Source organism: Aotus nancymaae, unplaced genomic scaffold (assembly GCF_030222135.1).
Source record: "Aotus nancymaae isolate 86718 unplaced genomic scaffold, 86718_ANA_hifiasm-v0.15.2.pri h1tg000022l_1, whole genome shotgun sequence".
NCBI lineage: Eukaryota > Metazoa > Chordata > Mammalia > Primates > Aotidae > Aotus > Aotus nancymaae.
Window position 1 is genome coordinate 37,793,362 of NW_026988435.1, and position 20,913 is coordinate 37,814,274.

General features: G+C 46.2%; 1 protein-coding gene across 1 annotated transcript in view; it reads left to right on the forward strand.

Annotated features, from left to right (window-relative positions):
• Positions 1–332: 332 nt before the first annotated feature.
• CLIC6 (chloride intracellular channel 6) overlaps positions 333–20,913 on the forward strand; it is a 48,898-nt gene continuing 28,317 nt past the window's right edge. Inside the window, exon 1 of the mRNA XM_012445877.2 lies at positions 333–1,952. Coding sequence (XP_012301300.2) covers positions 699–1,952 — 1,254 coding nt within the window. The 5' untranslated portion in view covers positions 333–698. The remainder of the gene's footprint in view (positions 1,953–20,913) is intronic.

Here is a 20,913-nt window from a genome sequence, read left to right on the forward strand (position 1 = left end):
CAGTTGGGTACCAGGGTAGCTTGACGCTTCACTCCTGGGGTAAGGTGGGGATGAGGCGTTTGGGTGTGGGTCTGTGTGTTTGGAGGGGGTGATTTAAATGACTCTGGAACTTGAAGCCATTCCAGGAAACACTCAAGCGGCTAGGAGAACCAGAATCTTTTCATCAAAATCCACAAGGGTCACGAGAAAGGCTGTCATTGGCCAAGCTCCTAGGCCACCCAAACACGGGGGTAGGGGAGGAGGGGAAGATAAGCCCCGCCCAAGCCCCAGGGGATGGAGTTGGCACCAAGGACTTCTGGTCAACCCCAGGACGCCGGACAGCGGCCGGACACTTCCAAAGGTGCGGGAGCAAAGCAGCCCTCTCCAGCCGCACGCTGCACCTCTGCGGCTCGGAGGCGAGATTGGGGTCCGAGAGGGAAGCAGACACGCAATCGGGGAGAAGCTCCAGCGGTGGAGCAAGAGTCCAGAGAGCTTCAGCGGGGCAGAAGGGGCGCAGAGCCTTGGGACCAAGTTGATTCTTGCCCTGCGGGTCCCGTGCAAGGCCCCAGTACCCCAGCTAAACCTTTACGGCGGGAATCCCGAGCGGGCGTCCTTCGGAGGGAACACAGAGGATTGCGCAGCACTCCCCCTGCCCAGCGCCACTGACCCCTGGGCAGCGTCAAGGAAGGGGTCCCGATCAAGGACAAGGATCTGCGGTCATGGCCGAGGCCGCGGAGCCTGAGGGGGCTGCCCCGGGTCCCCAGGGGCCGCCGGAGGGCCCCGCGCCCCTGGCTGAGAGATCCGGAGAGCCAGGAGCCGCGGGCCGGGGGGCAGAGGAGCGGGAGGCGAGCGAGGGCGCAGAGGAGACGACGAGGGGCGCCGCCACTGTGAAGGAGGCGGGAGGCGGCGGGCCGGACAGAGTCCAGGGGGTCGAGGCGCACGGCACGAGAGGGGCGCAGGGCGAGGCGGAGGCGGAGGAGGGAGCCCCCGAGGGCGCCGAGGTGACCCAGGGAGGGGAGGAGGCGAGCGGCGCGCTGCAGGTGGAGGGGGCGAGCCAGGGGCGCGGCGCGCAGGGCGAGGACCCGGGGGAGGCTCAGGGGGCGCCTGGAGACTCCGCGGTCACCGAAAGGCAGGAGGAGGCGGAGCACCGGCCCGAGGCGTCGGAAGGCAGTGCGCCCGGGGGGTCGGGGAACAGCGTAGACGCTGAGGGCCCTGCGGGGGACACAGGAGACGCGGAGCGCCCGGCGGGGAACAGCGTAGAAGCGGAGAGTCGGGCAGGGGACAGGGTACACGCGGAGGGCCTGGCAGGGGACAGCGTAGAAGTGGAGAGTCCGGCGGGGGACAGCGTAGACGCGGAGGGCCCGGCGGGGGACAGCGTAGAAGTGGAGGGCCCGGAGGGGGACAGCGTAGACGCGGAGGGTCGGGCGGGGGACAGCATGGACGCCGAGGGTCCGGCAGGAGGGGCGCGCCAGGTCTCGAGTGAGCCGCAGGAAGGAGGGGACCGCAGCCTCCCGCCCCAGGCCGAGGCGATCGAGGTCGCAGCGGGCGAGAGCGCGGGGCACAGCCTGGGGGAGCTCACTCCAGAAGCGGCGGAGGAGGCGGAGGCCCCGGGGGAAAAGGGGTCCGAGGAAGCGGCCCCCGGGGATGCGAGGGCAGACGCTGGCGAGGACGGGGTCGGGGATGGGCCCCAGCAGGAGTTGGGGGAGGAAGAGGAGAGGCGAGAGCGGAGCCCGGAGGGGCCCAGCGAGGAGGCCGCAGCGGGGGGCGAGGAGGAATCCCCTGACTGCAGCCCAGACGGGGAGGCCTCCAGGGGCACTGCGGAGCCCCAGGCCCAGCTCAGCAACCACCTGGCCGAGGAGGGCCCCACGGAGGGTGGCGACGAGGCCGCGCGCGTAAACGGCAGCCGGGAGGATGGAGATGCGTCCGAGGAGCGCGCCCCGGGGCAGGAGCACGACATCACCCTCTTTGTCAAGGTAAAGATCGCTTCCCTCAGCTCTTAGGGCGACCCCCTTCCGTTCTAGGTCTTGGTCTTCTCAGATCCCAGGGGGACGTGCAGGGAGGAGCCTTCGGTGGGTGTCCTGTTTGTCACCAGGCGCTTCCTTGCGCTGGAGGGAGGTGGGACAACAGGAATTCCCTGAAGAAGAGTTTCCAGAGCATTTGCGGGAGGACACAATGGTTTGGAAGCAGACTTTGGGGGTGGGTGCAATGGGGAGTCTGATAGGGGCGATGAGGATGTAGGGTTGTAGATTCAGCACCCCACTGTCCTTTGTCCTGAAAATCCTAACTGGCCCTTCTAGTAAGGAGGCTATTAATGTATTAACTAAAAAAAAAAAAAAAAAAAAAAAAGCTCGTGTTCAAAGGGATTTCCGACAAAGGAAGCTTTAATACCTGAAGCCAAAAAATGCAAATAGGTAAGTTCAATGTGGGAGGTGCCTTCCAGACGCAATCTCAGAGGCCCAGAGCTGGTCAATGTCTTCAACTCCAAAAAGATGTCGCATTTTGGTAGAATCAACAATTCATGTCTGGGGGAAAAGTGGAACCTTATTGACATATGACAATGTTTTTTGAAGCTTTAACATTTAATTTGGAAGAATACATGATGCTGGTGGCTTGAACATCATCTGCTTGTATGTCATGTTTTTAACCTCAATTCACCTGGGAAGAGAGCAAGGCTTCTGTGGGGGAATCTGTAGAGACACAGAAGGAAGTTTGAATTTAAACAGGAATTATTTACAACGCATGAAAAATAAAGGAACAAAGTCCATCAGCAGTTCACACCAGGATCTTTGTTTAAAAAGCCTTTTCTGAGGGCCTTTGGCCAGACCCAGGAAAGCTGGAGATAATAAGGTCAAGAATGTGCATTTCATGTTGAATCCTAATCCTTCAAAAATACTTTCGGGCTTATAGAAACCAGTTACCGTCTAAACCTCTCTGGCTGAAATGCAAGTTCATTTTAATAAGTAAAAGGAAATGCTTTCAAAGTGATTAACATCAGGATTTTAAGAATTGTTTGGGTGGCAAGGGACTTGGAAAAGAACACGTGTGTATTTCTTCCCTAGAGAGAAGGTGAAGGTGCTGTTTCTGGCCTTTTTCAAGTCGCTAGGACATAACCTCAGGACACCAGCCCCTGGGAGGCCATTGGGAAGAGCTGGAGCACAGTGCTGCTGTGTGGCCTCAAATCTGCTCCTCTCTGTCATGTCACCTGGGTTGAAGAAGTTTCTCGTTGCTGTGGTTGCAGGGATTCATGATTCCAGCACCCGGCCTCTTAGCACAGTTTTGATGGACAGTCACAGCTCCTGGCTAGTCTCCCTATTTCTCTGTCCTCTCCCATTTTGTCTCTTTGTAATAGCCAGTGAGCTGGGGACAAGATCGGATCATTTCATTTCTTCGTGTAAAATTCCTTAGTTGTTTATTGCAGTATTTCAGGTACATGCCCCCTGCTTAGGCAGCCCACAAGGCCCTTTATAATGCTATTTCTGCCTCCTTTCTCTCTGGCCTTGGCTTGGCATTGCTGGGTGTCCCCACCGTTTGTTACCCGTGGTCCCACTATGCCAGCTGGATTAAACTACTTACCGTTCCTTGAGGGAGCCACGTTCTTTCCTGCCTTGAAACTTTGTACATTATGTTCCCTCTGCCTGAATGGGGTTTCTCCTCCTTGCCCCTGTCCGCCCTCCTGCCTGGTTATCTGCTACATGCCCAAGAGTTAGCATGGACATCATCTCTTCCAGTCCCTGCTGGGGTCGGATGTCCTGTTGAGGCACTGCCCTCAGCCTGCTTTTCTCTTGTCTCAGCTGTGTGAAATGCATCATTCTAGCTCCAGCACAGAACACCGGTGTGGAATGTAGCGAAGGCTTGAATGGGTGGCTGGCTGCTGGCATGTGCTAGTGTGGTGATCGAGAACACTGACTTTAGAGCCAGTGGGTCTGGGATCAAATGCTGGCTTTGCTAATTTCTTGCTGTGTGACCTTGGGCAACTTACTTAACCTTCTGGTATCATTGTTGTCTCATTGATAAAATGGGGACAATGATAGTACCTAGCCCTTGAGGTTACCGTGGGAAATCGAGAATTAGATTACAGAAAGCACTTAGCAAAGTGCCTGGCTGGAAATAAGCACAGTACACATGTGAGTTCTGTTGTTACATCTGTGCTGCTCCTGTAAACTTGCATTGATTTTGCACAGAAGCAGTTACCTTTTCATCCCTGCCATTATTTATGTTATTTATTTTTAGGGAAAGTCCCTCTAGGTACCTAATTGCCTCCGATTTCTAAGGATAAGAATGTTATGAAAAGCAAAAACGACCTGTTTTCTCAGATGCTGCTTGGGAGGAGTTTGTGTAGGTAGAGGCATGTGGCATAGCGCCAGGAGTGGCATGGCGTGGGCAGCTTATCCATAATGCTTTATCCGATGATTGGCTTGGTGCTCAGTTGTTAGCTCTTTTTTTCTTAAGGAAATAAATAGATCTCCAAACAATGAGATTGGTTAACTTTTTTTTTTTTTAAATTGAGAAAGAGTCTTGCTCTGTCACCCAGGCTGGAGTGCAGTGGTGAGATCTGAGCTCACTGCAACCTCCACAGCCTGGGTTCAAGCAATTCTCTCCTGTCTTAGCCTCCTGAGTCACTGGGACTACAGGTGTGCACCACCACACCTGGCTAATTTTTTTGTGTTTTTGGTAGAGATGGGGTTTCATCATGTTGGTCAGGCTGATCTTGAACTCCTGACCTCAGGTGTTCTGCCCGCCTTGGCCTCCCAAAGTGCTGGCATTACAGGGTTGAGCCACCGTGCCCAGCTGAGATCGCGCTCGGCTGAGATTGCGCTCGGCTGAGATTGCACTTGGCTGAGATTGCGCCTGGCTGAGATTGGTTAACTTTTGAGGGTCACTTATGATGTGCCTCACAGGATTGATAAGGTGTTTCAGTTTCTTCTTATCCTACCATTCATGCTCTTTGAAAACAAAATGAAACAAAACAAAAAAAAAAAACCAGACACCAAATCAAAAAACACCAAATCAAAGAACAAAAAAAAACCTTTAGACTCATTTTCTGAGTTTGAAATACTTGATGTAAAATCCGTTAATTAGTTCAGAATAGGATTTATTTGCCAAAATGAGCGTTGTCTAGTCTCCTTCTTTGGGCTCAATTTCATTTGGGTTACATCCTACAGTGGACACCTGTCCTGGGTTTTGTGAACATGCCTAGGCACTCATAGTGGGTTTTCTATGGCATACGTAGAGTGTAGAATTCACAGCTGGGTTTAAAAGGAAGTACTGCAATATTCTTTCAAACATTCCCCTAGCCTTCATATGACAGCTGAGCAAACACATTTTAAAATTAGTTACCCTATATTCAATTTGGGAGCTCCTAACTTTCACATTTTTTCCTACTTTTTTTTTTTTGAGACAGGGTCTCACTATGTTGCCCAAGCTGGTCTCAAACTCCTGGGCTCAAGCAATCCTCTCACTTCAGACTCCTAAGTAGCTGGGACCACAGGCACGCATCACTATACCCAGCAATTTTTTTCTTTTTTTTTTGAGACAGAGTCTCGCTCTGTCACCAGGTGCCAGGCTGGAGTGCAGTGGCGCGACCTCGGCTCACTGCAACCTCCACCTCCCAGGTTCAAGCGATTCGCCTGCCTCAGTCTCCCGAGTAGCTGTGGCTACAGGTGCACACCACCATGGCCAGCTAGTTTCTGTATTTTTAGTAGAGACGGGGTTTCACCATGTTGGCCAGGATGGTCTCGATCTTTTGACCTCGTGATCCGCCCGCCTCGGCCTCCCAAAGTGCTGGGATTACAGGTGTGAGCCACCGCGCCCGGCCCCCAGCAAGTTTTAAAAAAATTTTTTTGGTAGAGACGTAGGTCTCACTGTGTTGTTCCAATGGGTCTCGAACTCCTGAGCTTAAGTGACTCCTCACCTTGGCCTCCCAAAGTGCTGGGATTATAGGCACAAGCCACCATGGCTGGCTTCTCTTCCTGTTTTGTTAAAAATAAATATATTGGTTACACATATACCAGAAAATAATGGCTTACTATGTAGTCCCATGTAACAATAATTGCCCCACGTCTGCTTCTAATTAACCATGTAATATTATATTCTCCATCTTTATGAGAATTGCCATGTTATTAATTTGTCAGTTTGTTTTATTGTATAAGCATGCAAGGATATTCTTGAACAAAAGCCAGGAACATATAGAACCAGCCAAGAAAGACCTTAAATTAATTTGTGGTAAATTAGTTGCTGATGATGCTAATTTTTAGTTTTGTTTTCTCAAAGAAGTGTTAATTATTTGCCATCAAATTATAGGGTAACTCTGCAATGTATTTAGTAAGAAAGGTTCTTTTTCTTTCCTCATAATAACAAAGGGTAATAACATAATCACATAATCACACAACAACATAATAACAACAGGCAAAACACTAGCAGCAAAGAGTTAAGTAAGGATTTCATTTACGTAAGGAGTTCAGCGGTAGTGGAGATTTAGTCGCCAAAAACGTCTTGCTTACAGCTTTGGTTCCCCTATCGTGTGAGCTTTGAGTCAGGGTCTTTGGGTGAGACAGTCTGAGATATGGATTTCCTGGCAAATTTGACATGACTTAAAAAGCTTCAGTGTTGACCCATGGTTAGTCCTGGGCCACCCAGGAGTTGGACGCCACCTATTGTGCAGTTATTGCTGAGCTAAAAAAACCTCGCATTTGTCTTCACATTTGGGTTTTCCAAAGAGGTCAAACTGACCTGATGAAGTACAGTAAAACTCAAGAAAGACATGGTCTTTGAATAAACATTGTCACCCAGAAATGTGCCCCTGCCTCCAAAAAAAAAAAAAAAAAAAAGCCTTCCAAGCATTGCCACAACACACAGCTGAGCCAGGACCAGCGTCTGAGGGGCTCCTGGTAGACCAGTAGGCTGTGGCTCTCTGTGTACCTGTCACTGGGAGAGAGCATGTTGAGACTTGTTCTATGGGGCTTGGTCTCCAGGGAGCTTGAAAGGGAGATGTTATTTTCACAACTATGTGTGTACTATGTGCTCTGAAGGAAAATGAGCCAAGATGCACTTCTGAGACTTTAATTCTCCCCTAAAAACAATTTTTTGTAATTTGTTCTTTGATTGTCTCAGAAAACTTGCTTACAAATTACATATATGAGATTAGTACCGGGTTACTTTGAGTGGAAATAGGTGGAGCGTGATGTTTTGCGTAACCTCTTACATACAGACAGGTGTGGGTGTGCACATGCACGCTGGGGGTGGGGACGCCCCCGCCACGGTCACTGAGAGCCCTGTCGTCATTGCCTGTCTATTCTCACCTCCTGCCACTGCAGTGGGCTCATGGCAGGCCCTCCATTGCTGCTTTTTGGTGCTGATAAGTAATGAGTCGGGTGGATGGCTGATGAGTTCAAGATGACTCAGCTAGTGAAAAGCAAAACCTAGACACAGCCCAGTTCCCCACTCTCCCCGCCCAGTGTCCCTTGTGAGAAAACCAGAGCCACTGTTTTCCATGAAGACGACTTGGCCACAGGGTTACAGGATGCTGGGAGCTTTGGGAATTTGCCGTTCTTTCCTGCCATGTGCACCCATCACAGCTCCCATCTCTGTCTGGGCTGACGGGCCATGTGCTTCATGAGAGCAACTGTGTCTCTATCTTCAGCATGGGTTTCCCCCCTCACATGGGGTTTCCTTTGTATCCTTGACTTCACACAGCCAGTCTTTGTCCAGCCCACTCAGCTATCCCATTTCCTTGAATATCTAAAGACCCACAGAAAACCTTCAGAAATACTACACTGGGTCCTTTAGGCATGAAAATGTATTGTTTCCTTTCAGATACCTAGATAAAACCTAGAATTGGAAGGAGTGTGTAAAAGCCAACACTCTGATTCATGTTTGAGGCTCAGGGGGATCCTCCTACTGTGGGTCCGTATGTTAATTTAATATATAAAGATATTTTACCTACTGTGTGTTGGACTCTGCTAGAGTCTGGGGACAAACTGGTAAGCAGGACTGACCAGCTTCTTGCCCTCCCAGAGTTTACCATCTAGCACAGAAGACAGACATTGAACAATGTAATGCATCATGTCTACAACACCTCCACTGGGCTGGAGGCCTGCATTGTAATGACCGTGTAGTTTTTCCCATCATTGTTCTCTCAGCCCTTAGCATGCTGTCTGACACATAGCAGACAGCCAGTTAATACTGGTATGAAGCGAAGGGGGGTGGAGGATGACCAGCAGGCTACAGGAGCATGCAGAAGGAGGACCTGCAGACACAGTGGTAGTCACTAAATAGTTGTTGATTTAATTGTATTTGGGGAGACACAACCATTTTCCTTTCCAGTCCACAGAGTGTGGGGTCCTCTGATAATGCCTGGTATAGATTCTTCAAGGTTCTCTAAAATAGGCAATCCTTGGTCTATCATTCTCTAAACTCCTGTCAATGTTCAGTAAAGGAAAAGTTTGTGTGAGAATTATAGAGGTAGATATTAAAATCTTCTAAACTTTTCCAGCATTAATTTTTTTCTGGCTGAGTGTTGATTTATAAATTGGACCCTATATCTGGGCATAGTTGGGGGAGACATTTTCTTCACAATATAGACAGTTTCCAAAAGACCACCCCCGAGCTTTTTGTCAGCTTATTCTCTTCCCGACAGGAAGACAGTATCCAAGTTCATCTTCGGCTAAAATCCATGCTTGTATTGAGAGCTCCACTTCCTCCTTCGAAAAGCAGCATTTTAATTTGGAGTTGTCGGTGCTTAGGTGTAAAATCTATTTCATTTAATGCTGCTATGAAGATTTCCCAGTCTTGAATTTAAGACAGTCTCTTATTGTTTTTTCCTGCTCTGACATGGGGAAAATCTGCTCTGCCAAGCTTTCAAAACTTTGCCCTCAAGTTAGGTGGTAAATGGGCTAACAATTTGGTATATTTTAAGTGCTTGTTATAAATAGTATTTTTGCTGCTGCCATGTAGTACCATGCAGCATGGTATTTAGTGTTGAAGAGAACGTCATTAAAAGTGTGTTCAGCTGTGATTAATGAACTAGCCAGTTAACAAGTGCCTGTAATCAGAAGTTTATTTTTCTCATACAACAAGTAATCCACAGACAGGTGGATACAGCGTCTTACCCATGGCATCAAGGGCACAGACTAGTTCCTTGTGTTCTGTCTCCTGTATCATCAAAAGATGGCTGCCTTAGTCTTAAGCACCAAACCCTGACCAGCGATATCTCAAGTAGGAAGCTAGAGGAAAGGGTCAGGAGTTTTCTTCTTATTCCCATTCCTCTTTCATCAGGGAGGAGAAATGTTCCTGAGAACTCTTGCAGTAGACGTTTCCTGAGTCCGATGGCTAGAACTAGGTTCTGTGCCCCAACCCACTCCAGGCCTTCTACAAGCACAAAGAAATGAGATTGGCCTGTACATACCAGGGGTTAGCAAACTGTGGCATACAGGTCAGATCTAGCCTGCCACCTGTCTTTGTACACCTACAATCTAATAATTATTTACATTTTTAAGTGGTTGGAAAACATTAAAAGAAGAATAATTCATGACTCATGGAAAATACATGAAATTCCAATTTCAGGGCCCATTAACAATTTTTTTTTTTTGGAAACCAGCCATGCTTGTTCTTTGATGTATCCTGTATGACTCCTTTCACTCTCCAACAGCAGAGTTGAGTAGTTGCGACAGGGACTCTATGCACCACAAAGCCCAAAATATTTATTACAGGGCCCTTTAAGAAGAAGTTTACTGACTCCTTTGCTTAGGCCTACTTTTATTCATCATCTGGGGCTAGATACAATGGCATTCATACAAAATTGGAGTTTAATTTAGAAGGAAAAAGGAGAACAGTTATAGAAGAAAGAACCAGCAGGTTCTTTCCCAGTGAGTAAGAAATATTTAAGACACTAAACACCTATATATTGTTAGAAATGTTTTTTTTGCCTATTAAAACCATAACAATTTTGATTTATATAAAGTCAACATAACATGTAGGTCAAATATATTTATACAAAGTTTAGTATAACATATTTATGTAGTCCATGTGATTCTTTTGTAAAATTCACTTACCATTTTTTTTGGAAAAGAAAATACATTGGAACAGTAAAAGTTAGAAATATATGAAGATATAATATAATGATAATTAAGTCTTCTTTCACCCATGAAGCCCAGCCTCTCAATTTTTCTCCCTAGAGATAACCACCAAATATCTCTCCAGAGATATTCGATGCAAATTCAAACATATCCTCACTCTATTATCTATTGCTGTGTAACAAATTGTCCAAAGACCTAGAACCTTAAAGCAACAAACATTTATTATTCATAGTTTTTCTGGGTCAGGAATTTGTGAGTTGCTTAGTTGGGATTTATGAGTTGCTTAGTCTGTTCTCATGCTGTTTTAAAGAACTGCCCAAGACTGGGTAATTTGTAAAGGAAAGAAGTTTAATCGACTCACAGTTCTGCATGGCTAGGGAGGCCTTGGGAAACTCACAATCATGGCAGAAGGGGAAGCAAACACATTCTTCTTCACATGGCGACAGGAAGGAGAAGTGCTAAGTGAAAGGGGAAGTCTCTTATAAAACCATCAGATCTCAGCAAACTGACACAAGAACAGAAAATCAAACACTGAATGTTCTCACTCGTAGGCGGGTGTTCAACAGTAAGAATATGTGGACACAGGGAGGGGTGCATCACACACTGGGGTCTGTTGGTGGGGCTAGGGGAAGGACAGCGGGGGGTGGGGAGGTTGGGGAGGGATAACATGGGGAGAAATTCCAGATATAGGTGACAGGGGGATGGAGGCAGCAAACCACATTGCTATGTATGTACCTATGCAACAATCCTGCATGATCTGCACGTGTACCCCAGAATCTAAAGTACAAAAAAAAAGAAAAGAAAAGAAAAGAAAACCATCAGATCTGGTGAGAACTCACTATCACAAGAACAGCATGGGGGAAGCTTCTCCCATGATGCAATTATCTTCACCTGGTCCCCGCTTGACACGTGGGGATTATTACAATTCAAGGTGAGATTTGGGTGGAGACACAGCCAAGCCATATCCTTCCACCAAGGCCCCTCCCAAATCTCATGTGCTTACATTTTAAAACACAATCATGCCCCTCCAACAGTTCCCCCAAAGTCTTAACTTCCAGCATTAACCTAAAAGTCCAAGTTCAAAGTCTCATTTGAGACAAGGCAAGTCACTTCCACCTATGAGCCTGTAAAATCAAAAGCAAGTTAGTTACTTCCCAGATACAACGGGGGTACAGGCATTGGGTTAATACGTCCATTCCAAATGGGAGAAATTGTCCAAAACAAAGGGGCTACAGGTCCCATGCAAGTCTGAAACCCAATAGGGCAGTCATTAACCTTCAAGTTCCAAAATGATGTCCTTTGATTCCATGCCTCAACCCAGGTCATGCTGATGCAAGAGGTGGGCTCCCATGGCCTTTGGCAGTTTCACCCCTGTGGCTTTACAGGGTACAGCACCCCTCTTGACTGCTTTCACGGACTGCTGTTGAGTGTCTGTGGCTTTTACAGGTGCACAATGCAAGCTGTTGGTGGATCCACCATTTTGGGGGTTGGAGGATGGTGGCCCTATTCTCATAGCCCTACTAGGCTGTGTCCCAGTGGGGACTCTGTGTGGGGGCTCTGATCCTACATTTCCCTTCCACACTGCCCTAGCAGAGGTTCTCCATGAGGGTTCTGCCCCTGCAGCAAACTTCTTTCTACACATCTTGGCATTTCAATACATCCTCTGAAATCTAGGTAGAGGTTCCTAAACCACACCTCTTGACTGCTGTGCACCAGCAAACTCAGTACCACTTGGAAGCTGCCAAGCTTGGGGCTTGCACTTTTTGAAGCAATGGCCTGAGTTGCACTTTGGCCCCTTTCAGCCATGGCTGGAGCATCTGGGAGGCAGGGCACTAAGTCCCTAGGCTGGACACAGCAGGGGGGCCTGTGGCCCACAAAACTATTTTTCCTTTATAGGCTTCCAGGCCTGTGATGGGAGAGGTTGCCATGAAGGTCATTTACATGCTCTGGAGATATTTTCTTCATTATCTTGGTGATTAGCATTTGACTCTTTTTTACTTACACAAATTTCTGCAGGAGCCTTGAAGTTTTCCTCAGAAAATGGGTTTTTCTTTTCTATCACATCATCAGGACTCAAATTTTCCAAACTTTTATGCTCTGCTCCCTCTTGAATGCTTTGCCACTTAGAAATTTCTTCTACCAGATATCCTAAATTATCTCTCTCAAGTTCAAAGTTCCACAAATCTCTAGGGCAGGGCAAAATGCTGCCAGTCTCTTTGCTAAAGCAAAGCAAGAGTCATCTTTATTTCAGTTCCTGATAGGTTCCTCATCCCAATTGGAAACCAGCTCAGCCTGGACTTCTCTGTCCATATCACTAACAGCATTTTAGTCAAAGCCATTCAACACGTCTGTAGGAAGTTCTGAATTTTCCTACAGCTTGCTGTCTTCTGAGCCCTCCAAACTGTTCCGACATCTGTCTGTTTTCCATTTCCAAAGTAATTTTCACATTTTTGGGTATCCTTATAGCAGCATCCCACTCTCTGAAGTACCAATTTACTATATTAGTCCATTCTCATACTGCAATAAAGAACTGCCTATGACTGGGAAATTTATAAAGGAAAGAAGTTTAACTGACTCACAGTTCTACATTGCTGGGGAGGCCTCAGGAAACTTACAATCATGGCAGAAGGGGAAGCAAACACGTCCTTCTTTACATGGTGGCAGGAAGGAGAAGTGTCGGGTGAAGGGGGAAGCCCCTTATAAAACTATCAGATCTCGTAAGAACTCACTCACTATCACAAGAACAGCATGGAGGAAACTGCCTCCATTATTCAATTATCTCTATTTGGTCCTGCCCTTGACACATGCGGATCATTAAAATTCAAGGTGAGATTTAGGTGGGAACACAGAGCCAAACCATACCACTTGGGTATTTCTGGGTCATGTGGTTGCAGTGAAGATGTCAGTCAGAGCTGTGATCCCATCTGAAGGATTAATCAGGGCTAAGGCTGTGATTTCATCAGAAGGATTGATTGAGGCTAGGATAGTGGTCTCATCCGAAGGATTTATTGGGGCTGGAGAATCCACTTCCAAGATGGATGACTTACATGTCTTTTGGCAGGAAGTATAGTTAGTTTTTTTTTTTTTCCCATTTGGGCCTCTTTATAGTGCTTCTTTAGTGTCCTCACAACATGGCATCTGGCTTTTCCCAGAGCAAGGATCTAAGAGAGACTAAGGAAGAAAGAAGCCATAATGCCTTTTATGACTTTGTCTCGGAAGTCACATGCTGTCACTTCTGCCTTTTTCTTTAGAAGTATGATTACTAAGTCCAGTCCTCAAGGAAAGTGGAGGTAGGACCACCATTTAAAAGAAAAGGCAAAGAATTTGTGGACAAATTTTTAAAACACCCTATCTACCTTTTTTTCCTTCACAAAAAAGAGTACACTGGAAATACATTGGTTTACATCTTGCTTTCTTCCCTTAACAATCTTAGAAATTGTTCCTTATCAGTGCCTCTTGCCCTGTCACATTTTTGTGAAAAATGTCATGGTATTCTGGTGATGGGTATACTCTATAGAATCATTTCCCCATTGGTAGTTGTTTAGGTAGCTTCCTCTTTTTGATATGTTAAATAATAGTGTAGTGAATATCCCTCTGCAGATGTATAATAATATATGGGAGCTAAATTCTTAGAAATGGCATTGCTAGGGAAAAGGGTGTACATATTTAAGATTTTGATAACCATTACCAAGTTTCCTCTTCAAAGAGGTGATACCACGTGATGCTCCTTTGACACTATATCAGTGTCATGCTTATTTCCCCAAACTTTTCAGCTTAGGTATTAATAAATATTTTGAATCTGAGAGGTGAAAATGATGTCCATTGTCATGCAATTTGCATTTCTTTTATTACATGTGAGGTTGAATATACTTTTATATATTTAAAAAGTATATAAGTGTATTTTATATATTGGTATCTGTTTTTCTGTGAGCTGGCTGCTTATGTTTTTTGCATTTTTCAAATGGACTTTTGACCTATTCTTTCTGATTTTTATGTTAAAGAAGCTAGACTTTTGTCTGACATATGTGTTCCATATATTTTTATAGGAGTGTGCTGACTGCACTGGATAATTTATCCTTTTAGTCTTAGTAATTTCTTGTAATTGATGCATGGAAAAGCAAAGTGTGGATGATGATGGCACTCTTAGAATCTCCAACTTTATTTATTGGCATCTTTAAATACTGCTTTACTTTATACTCTGTAACCTTTAAATTCTGAAGAATCAGGTATTTCCAGTCCTACCTCTTTTTCTCTATTTTCAATTAACAGGTACATTTTATCAAGCATATGCCCTTGTAGAATGAAACTCCATGTTACATGGTAAGAATTCCTTTTCAAAACAAAGTTTAAACTGGATAGATAGCAGGATCATTGCATGCCTATATCACCCCATCTTCCAATGTAAGATATATCACTTGGATCTTTGTATACCATCTACTGAAATTTATTTGATTCCCACAAATCAAAACAATTGTGAAAATATCACCTGTGATGCAGCAATATAAAAATATTGTCTCTGAGGTTGTGTCTCTTAGCCAGATGTTCTATTTGTGCTCTGGTCTGTCAAAAGGATTTGACCAAAATTTATAGAGAATGAGGATAAATCCTAGCTGCAGAGATCCAGAGAATTGTGGAGGACAATGAAGCCTATGTATAGCTTATGTTTAAGGAGTGGGAGGGTGATATGGTTTGGCTCTGTATCACCACCCAAATCTCATCTTGAATTGTAATCTCCACATGTTGAGGGACAGATGTGGTGGGAAGTGATTGGATCATGGCAGGAGTTTTCTCCATGCTGTTCTCATGATAGTGAGTGAGTTCTCATGAGTTCTGATGGTTTAAAAGTGTGGCAATCTCCCTCACCCCCGACCCTGCTGCCATGTAAGATGTGCCTTGCTTCCTCTTCACCTTCCACCATGATTGTACATTTCCTGAGGTCTCCCCAGCCATGTGGAACTGTGAGTCAATTGAACCTCTTTTCTTTATAAATTACTCAGTCTCTGGTCATTCTTTATAGCAGTGTGAAAACGGACTAACACAGGGGGAGAACTGAAATACTCAAATATCAAAAGTTGTTTGAAAAAATAATTTTGAAGCTTTTGAGGGGGTAACTCTATTGGAAAACACAGACTCTGTTGACATATTCCAGATTTTTACTAGGTTTGTGGATTCTACCCCTCAACTCACTGTTTCTTTTCTTTGAATAGAATATAGCTGTTCACATAAAAGTTGAGTCTATTGTAGGGAAAGTAAAAGCTGCTTTTTTGTCCTTTTCACTACCAAGTGCTGTTTTGCACCCAAATGTATATTTAGAACAAATATTTATTGATTACCTGCCAAGTAGCAGACATTGTGCTCAGGGCTAGGGGTGTAACTGTGATTAGAACAAACACAGCCCCAGCTTTTCTGGAGAACTTCAGCCTAGACAGTGATCCAAAAATAAACAAGTACTGTGCAACATGAGGACGGGGGCCACAGGAGATTGCTAGGCCAGGTAGGAAGAGCAGGCTAACAGGCTGAGCAGTGATAACCCTCTAGGGGAGAGTTAGACTCTAGATCTCTCACCAGGAGGTCTGGCCACCTGCCACATGCCCCTCTATTTGGAAGATGAATCAATTTATCCACCTATCTGCACAACAGATGGATGTATGAATGACAGTCATGTAGAAATGGCTACTCTATCAGGTGGAAAGACTTGGATGGTCAGTTTTTAATTATACATCTTGCAGAATGTAATTTTATATTACTATCTCACAACTTCTTTTCACCTAAACCAGTGATGTCTCACCAGCCAGGCTGTGTTTACAGACATCAACTTTGAGCACAGTAACTCAACAACTATTAAAGTGCTATGGCACGTGAAAGGTTGTTTTCTTTCTCCTGTTTCCACGGTAGGAGACTACCATATTACAGCACACAGCAAGGAAGACCTGGAAATGTGACCTAGGTCATTACATGTCCCCTTTCTGCAGTTATTTCTTTATCTCTAAGGAGCAGCACTTATTTTTACAAAGGAGAGGCAACACGGTGCTGACGAAGTAGCTGTTAGTTCCAGGACACCCTTTTGGTTTCAAGGTGTGAGAGTTCAAAACTGTCCTGGAGAAGCCAGGCAGTCAGGGCCTCTTCCACACACCTAGAGTTTGCCTTCCAGCAAGGGAGACTCTCCACTGGAGAGGATGACTGGCTGCTGAGGCAGAAGAAAGCCTGGACCCATGGGGCTCGAGGCTTTATGCTTGTATTTTCCTAACTTTGTTGGGGGGGTGTAGGATGCTGCAGTCCAGTTGGAAGAAGCTCATATGCACCTCCAGCAGTCGCCCGACTGGTGACCCTGGTCCTTCTCTAGCCACCTGCAGGGTATGAGGATGACATATCAGAGCAGGGAGGTCAGTGTTTCATTTCCTGGCTGGAACACACATTGATGTTCCGATAGGGTCCTTAGGATGAAGGCCGTACTGTCTGTCCAAGACGCTGGACACGTCACAGCCATCATCTGCTTTGAAGCCTAGGCAAACTAAAGGCGTTATTGGTCTGGAGATCCAGTGATACCCTTTCTCCCTGAATGAGAAAAATCAACACTTTTTTGGTACCTGTGGTGTCAGAGCCTTGGAGGTGAGCTCAAAGAAACTTGGAAAGACTTAATTCTCTCCCTCAGCTTTGTTCTCTTTGTTTTAATTCTGAGTTGGATGCCTTCAACTCTCTTCCCATAAATGATCAGATTGGATGAAGTTTTAGGTTGCACTCAGTGGCTTCGTGTCATGTAACTCTCCAAACACAGAATCGAATGCTTAAAGAAACTCAGAGGCATTAGGCGTGGTGGCTCATGCCTGTAACCCCAGAACTTTGGGAGGTCGAGGTGGGCAGATCACCTGAGGTCAGGAGTTCGAGACCAGCCTGACCAACATGGAGAAACTGTGTCTGTACTAAAAATACAAAATTAGCCGAGTGTGGTGGCACATGCCTGTAATCCCAGCTACTCCGGAGACTAAGGCAGGAGAAGTGCTTGAACCCAGGAGGTGGAGGTTGCGGTGAGCCGAGACTGCGCCGTTGCACTCCAGCCATCAACAAGAGTGAAACCCAGTCTCAAAAAACAAAACAAAACTCAGAAGCATTAACACATCAGACATGGTGGGGGACTTTTTTTGTTAGCTGCCCTTTTGACCAATATATTATGTTTCTTTGAATCATAAATAACAGTAGTAAAGCAAGAATATTCTGTCACTCTCCAGGTATTGAGGCTCTTGCTAAGGGAAGTCCTGCACATATGTAGCTCCACCCATGGCTGAGTATAAAACAACTCCATTGCTTTTAGACACTACTAAGGTTTTCTTAACCCATTTATTATGCCTCATGATTTGAATACTAAGCTTGTGGGAGTTATTAATATCCTACTGCTCAAGGTCACTGCCAAGGTCTGCTTTTTCACACAAAAAATTTGCAACCTCAGGCATAAATGGGTTAAGTCAGTTCAAGTTAGTAAATAACTAAAATGCTCAAAGCATTTATTAGTATGATTAAGAACATATGCTTTGGCTGGGCGCGGTGGCTCACACCTGTAATCCCAGCACTTTGGGAGGCTGAGGCGGGTGGATCACAACATCAGGAGTTCAAGATCAGCCTGGTTAACATGGTGAAACCCCGTCTCTGCCAAAAATACAAAAATTAGCCGGGCCTGGTGGTGTGCACCTGTAGTCTCAGCTATTTGGGAGGCTGAGGCAGGAGAATCGCTTGAGCCTGGGAGGTGGAGGTTGCTGTGAGCTGAGATTGCACCACTGCACTCCAGCCTGGGTGACAGAATGAGACTCTGTTTCAAAACAAGCAAACAACAACAACAAAAATATGCTTTGAGCATTTTGGCACAGCCTGGAATCATATAGTGTGGTGGATTAAAGATGGCTGCCGGTTCTTTGATAATCCTATTGAGAAGTGAGGTCTGATTCTCCTCCCTCTGAATCTGGCCTGACCATGCCGACTGCTTGGTAACCAGTAGAATATAGTGGACGTGATGCTGGGTGGTTTTTGTCATACAAGGTTGTGTGGCTTCTGCCTTTTTCACTGACTATCCTGAGGTCACCATGCTGGAGGAGCTACTTGTAGGTGCTCCATTTGAGCCCAGCCTTCCAGTCATCTCTGCAAGACGCTGGGCATGTGTGTGAAGCTGTCTTGGCCCCTCAGACCAGCCCATCTGCCAACTGAACACTGCCGAATAACCTTTGTCAATGCCACACAGAGCAGAAGGATCGCCCAGGCAAACCTCGCTCAAATCCTTCACTCACAGAATCATGCGATGCAATAAACCAGATACTCTAGGCTGATAAATTTGGGGTAATTTGTTACATGGCAATTGGTGACTAGGATATGCTGTGACTAATGTCTCCTCTAAGCTAGCGAAATCTGGGTGGGTGAAAAGACAGGGCCGAGTGGGCGGTGCGGAGTAACAGTTGAAAGCAGTTCCAAGGCGGAGAGGGCAATCAGAGGAGAGGAAGGAGCCTCTGTGCAGCCAGTTCTCCCATTTGGTGCCTGCATTTTCCCTTTTGAGTCACTGCAGGGATTAGACTACCCTGTCATTCAAGAACCTAGACCACCAGGGTATAGAAAAACAGTCTGCATTATTAAGCAGGCTTTCTAGAACAAGATGTTCCTTTGTTGCAATAATTCCTTGTGAGAATTTTACAAGGAAATAAGCTTTTCATCTCCATGTAAAAGCTTCAGTTGGTATCAGGCCATATTATTAAATATGGATTAAAAATAGCCCTGGAGTTTTAAAGCATAATTCATACATGAGAATAGATGGCAAATACCAGTTTGTTCAAGGACTTCTTGTGACTTGATTCCACCTGCTGTTACAATGAACCCGAACATAATTAAGCCCTTCGCTAGGATTGAAAGCTAGGAGCAAGGTGGTTCAGCAATTAATCAATGCTGGTCAAGGGTAGTCGCCCACTTAATCCATTGAATAATAAATTAATTGTTACCACAGCTGAAAAGAAAAAATGCTGTACATACTTGGGAATGTGTTTAAGATTAGTAGGTTTTTTCAAAATGATTAGACCTATGTTTGAAAGTGTTAAACTCTAAAATATATTTCTTAGCATCTAAATGTAGCGGTGAATGAAGTTAATTTCTAAGTTTTAATGAAGAGTGAGAAGTCTGTTTTAAGGGATAGCCTAGCTCCTTTTATGGCCTGGAGTGAGGAATCTGGCAACACATCTTACTGATCACCGCAGACAGTGAGCATTGGAGTGGAGCTGGCCTCTCCACTGGGAGTGTGCAGTCTAGGGTACTGGCTGAGCATGCAGACAAAGTCAGTCTAGAAAGTGTGGACTTTTATTTATGTACAAAAAACATTTCTTTTCTGAAATAGCCTTGCTGCAACGGTGATCCCTGTTTCCTTTACAGACTCAGAAGAAGCGTGATGCCTACTATTTGTGTCATGGGTTGAGCTGGCATCACAGCAATGGACAACACTAGCAAAGATGTGAAACGAGGGGACACAATAGTCTTTCCCCTCATTCCTCATCAGTGTGGCAAGAGAGAGACCATCCCCACCCCCAGTGGTTTGATTCTTACTCTGCTAGGAGCCTTGTATCTGCTGCTGGGTTTTGCCGGCTGTTGCTGTCCTCGCTGGTTATTTTCTTCTCCCCACTAGAGGGCAGGCGAGGGAAGACAAAAGACGGAGAACTATGGCCCACCCGGGTGGTCGCCTACGCGGTTAGAGAGCCCCTGGCCTTGCAGAGAGGCTAAGGAGCAGAGACGCCTTACAGATGATCTGCACAGATGCCCCACGTGCCCATCTGCTCTGCCCTTGCCCCTTTCATGACAGGATGGCCTGATCCCTGCCCCACCCCAGGTGGCTCCATCTTGGACCTAATCAAGAGGCAGAAGATAAGACCAGCGAGGGTTTCTAGTTTGCTAATATAGACTGCAGAGGAAGAAGGGAGAAGGTGATGCTGAGCTGAGAAAGGCCTGGGCAGAGGGCGCAGGGAGGCAGCTGAGCGGACCTCAGCGGCGGGTCTCATGACTGGGATGCAATGAGACTGGTTTTCCTCCCTCTCTAAGAGCAACTTGACTTGTCTCTAAGGGGAGACAGGAATTCCAAAATTTGAGCCAAAGTAGCACATTCTGATGGCTGCAGTGTCAGAATTTCCCCCAAAGAAGCCTGCCTATGTTCTATGACCCCTTCTAGAAGTTGTAAGGTCGGGCGTGGTGGTGTGAGCCACTTGTCCGGCCAGAACCTTCCTTTCTAATCTCTCAGGGCTCTTTTACGAAGCTGCCCTTCAGAGTGGGGTGGGGGAATGAGGGGGGCCAGCTCTCTCACGGTTCAGGAGAGAGCAAAGGGCTCCTTCTTGATTCCTCCCTTGCCTGAGGAGGACTCTGCCCACACCTGTGTCTTTGAAGCCGATCGCCCTCTTGTTTCGTCCTCATGGACTGTAGTTCCAGATGCAGGGAGAGGGTGGAGCAGAGAAGGAGGCGAAGCCCTGCAACACCCCCAGCAGTCGTGGTGAGTGAGACCAACTCGTAGGAAGACATGGTCAGTGCTCAGCACAGCCCCACACGGCGTGTTGACGTCGGAGAAGCCCAGGTGAACTGGTGTTCGCAGTATTTGGGTAAAGAACGATGTTTTTCCTTTGGGGACTGGGAGGTGTGTGCAGAACAAAACCAGAGATGGCGTCCACGGTCTGAGTTTCAAAGCACGTGCCTTGCATTTCACTACCATTCGGAGTATGACTATTATTATTTACTGCTCGTTCGTATTGCAAGTCCGTTTTCTTATATGGAAGGCGCCCTAACAAGTGTCTCATTTGGCGAGTTAAGGATTTGAAGGTTTTTTTCCTGAGAACCATCGGGGGCTGGGTGGATCTGG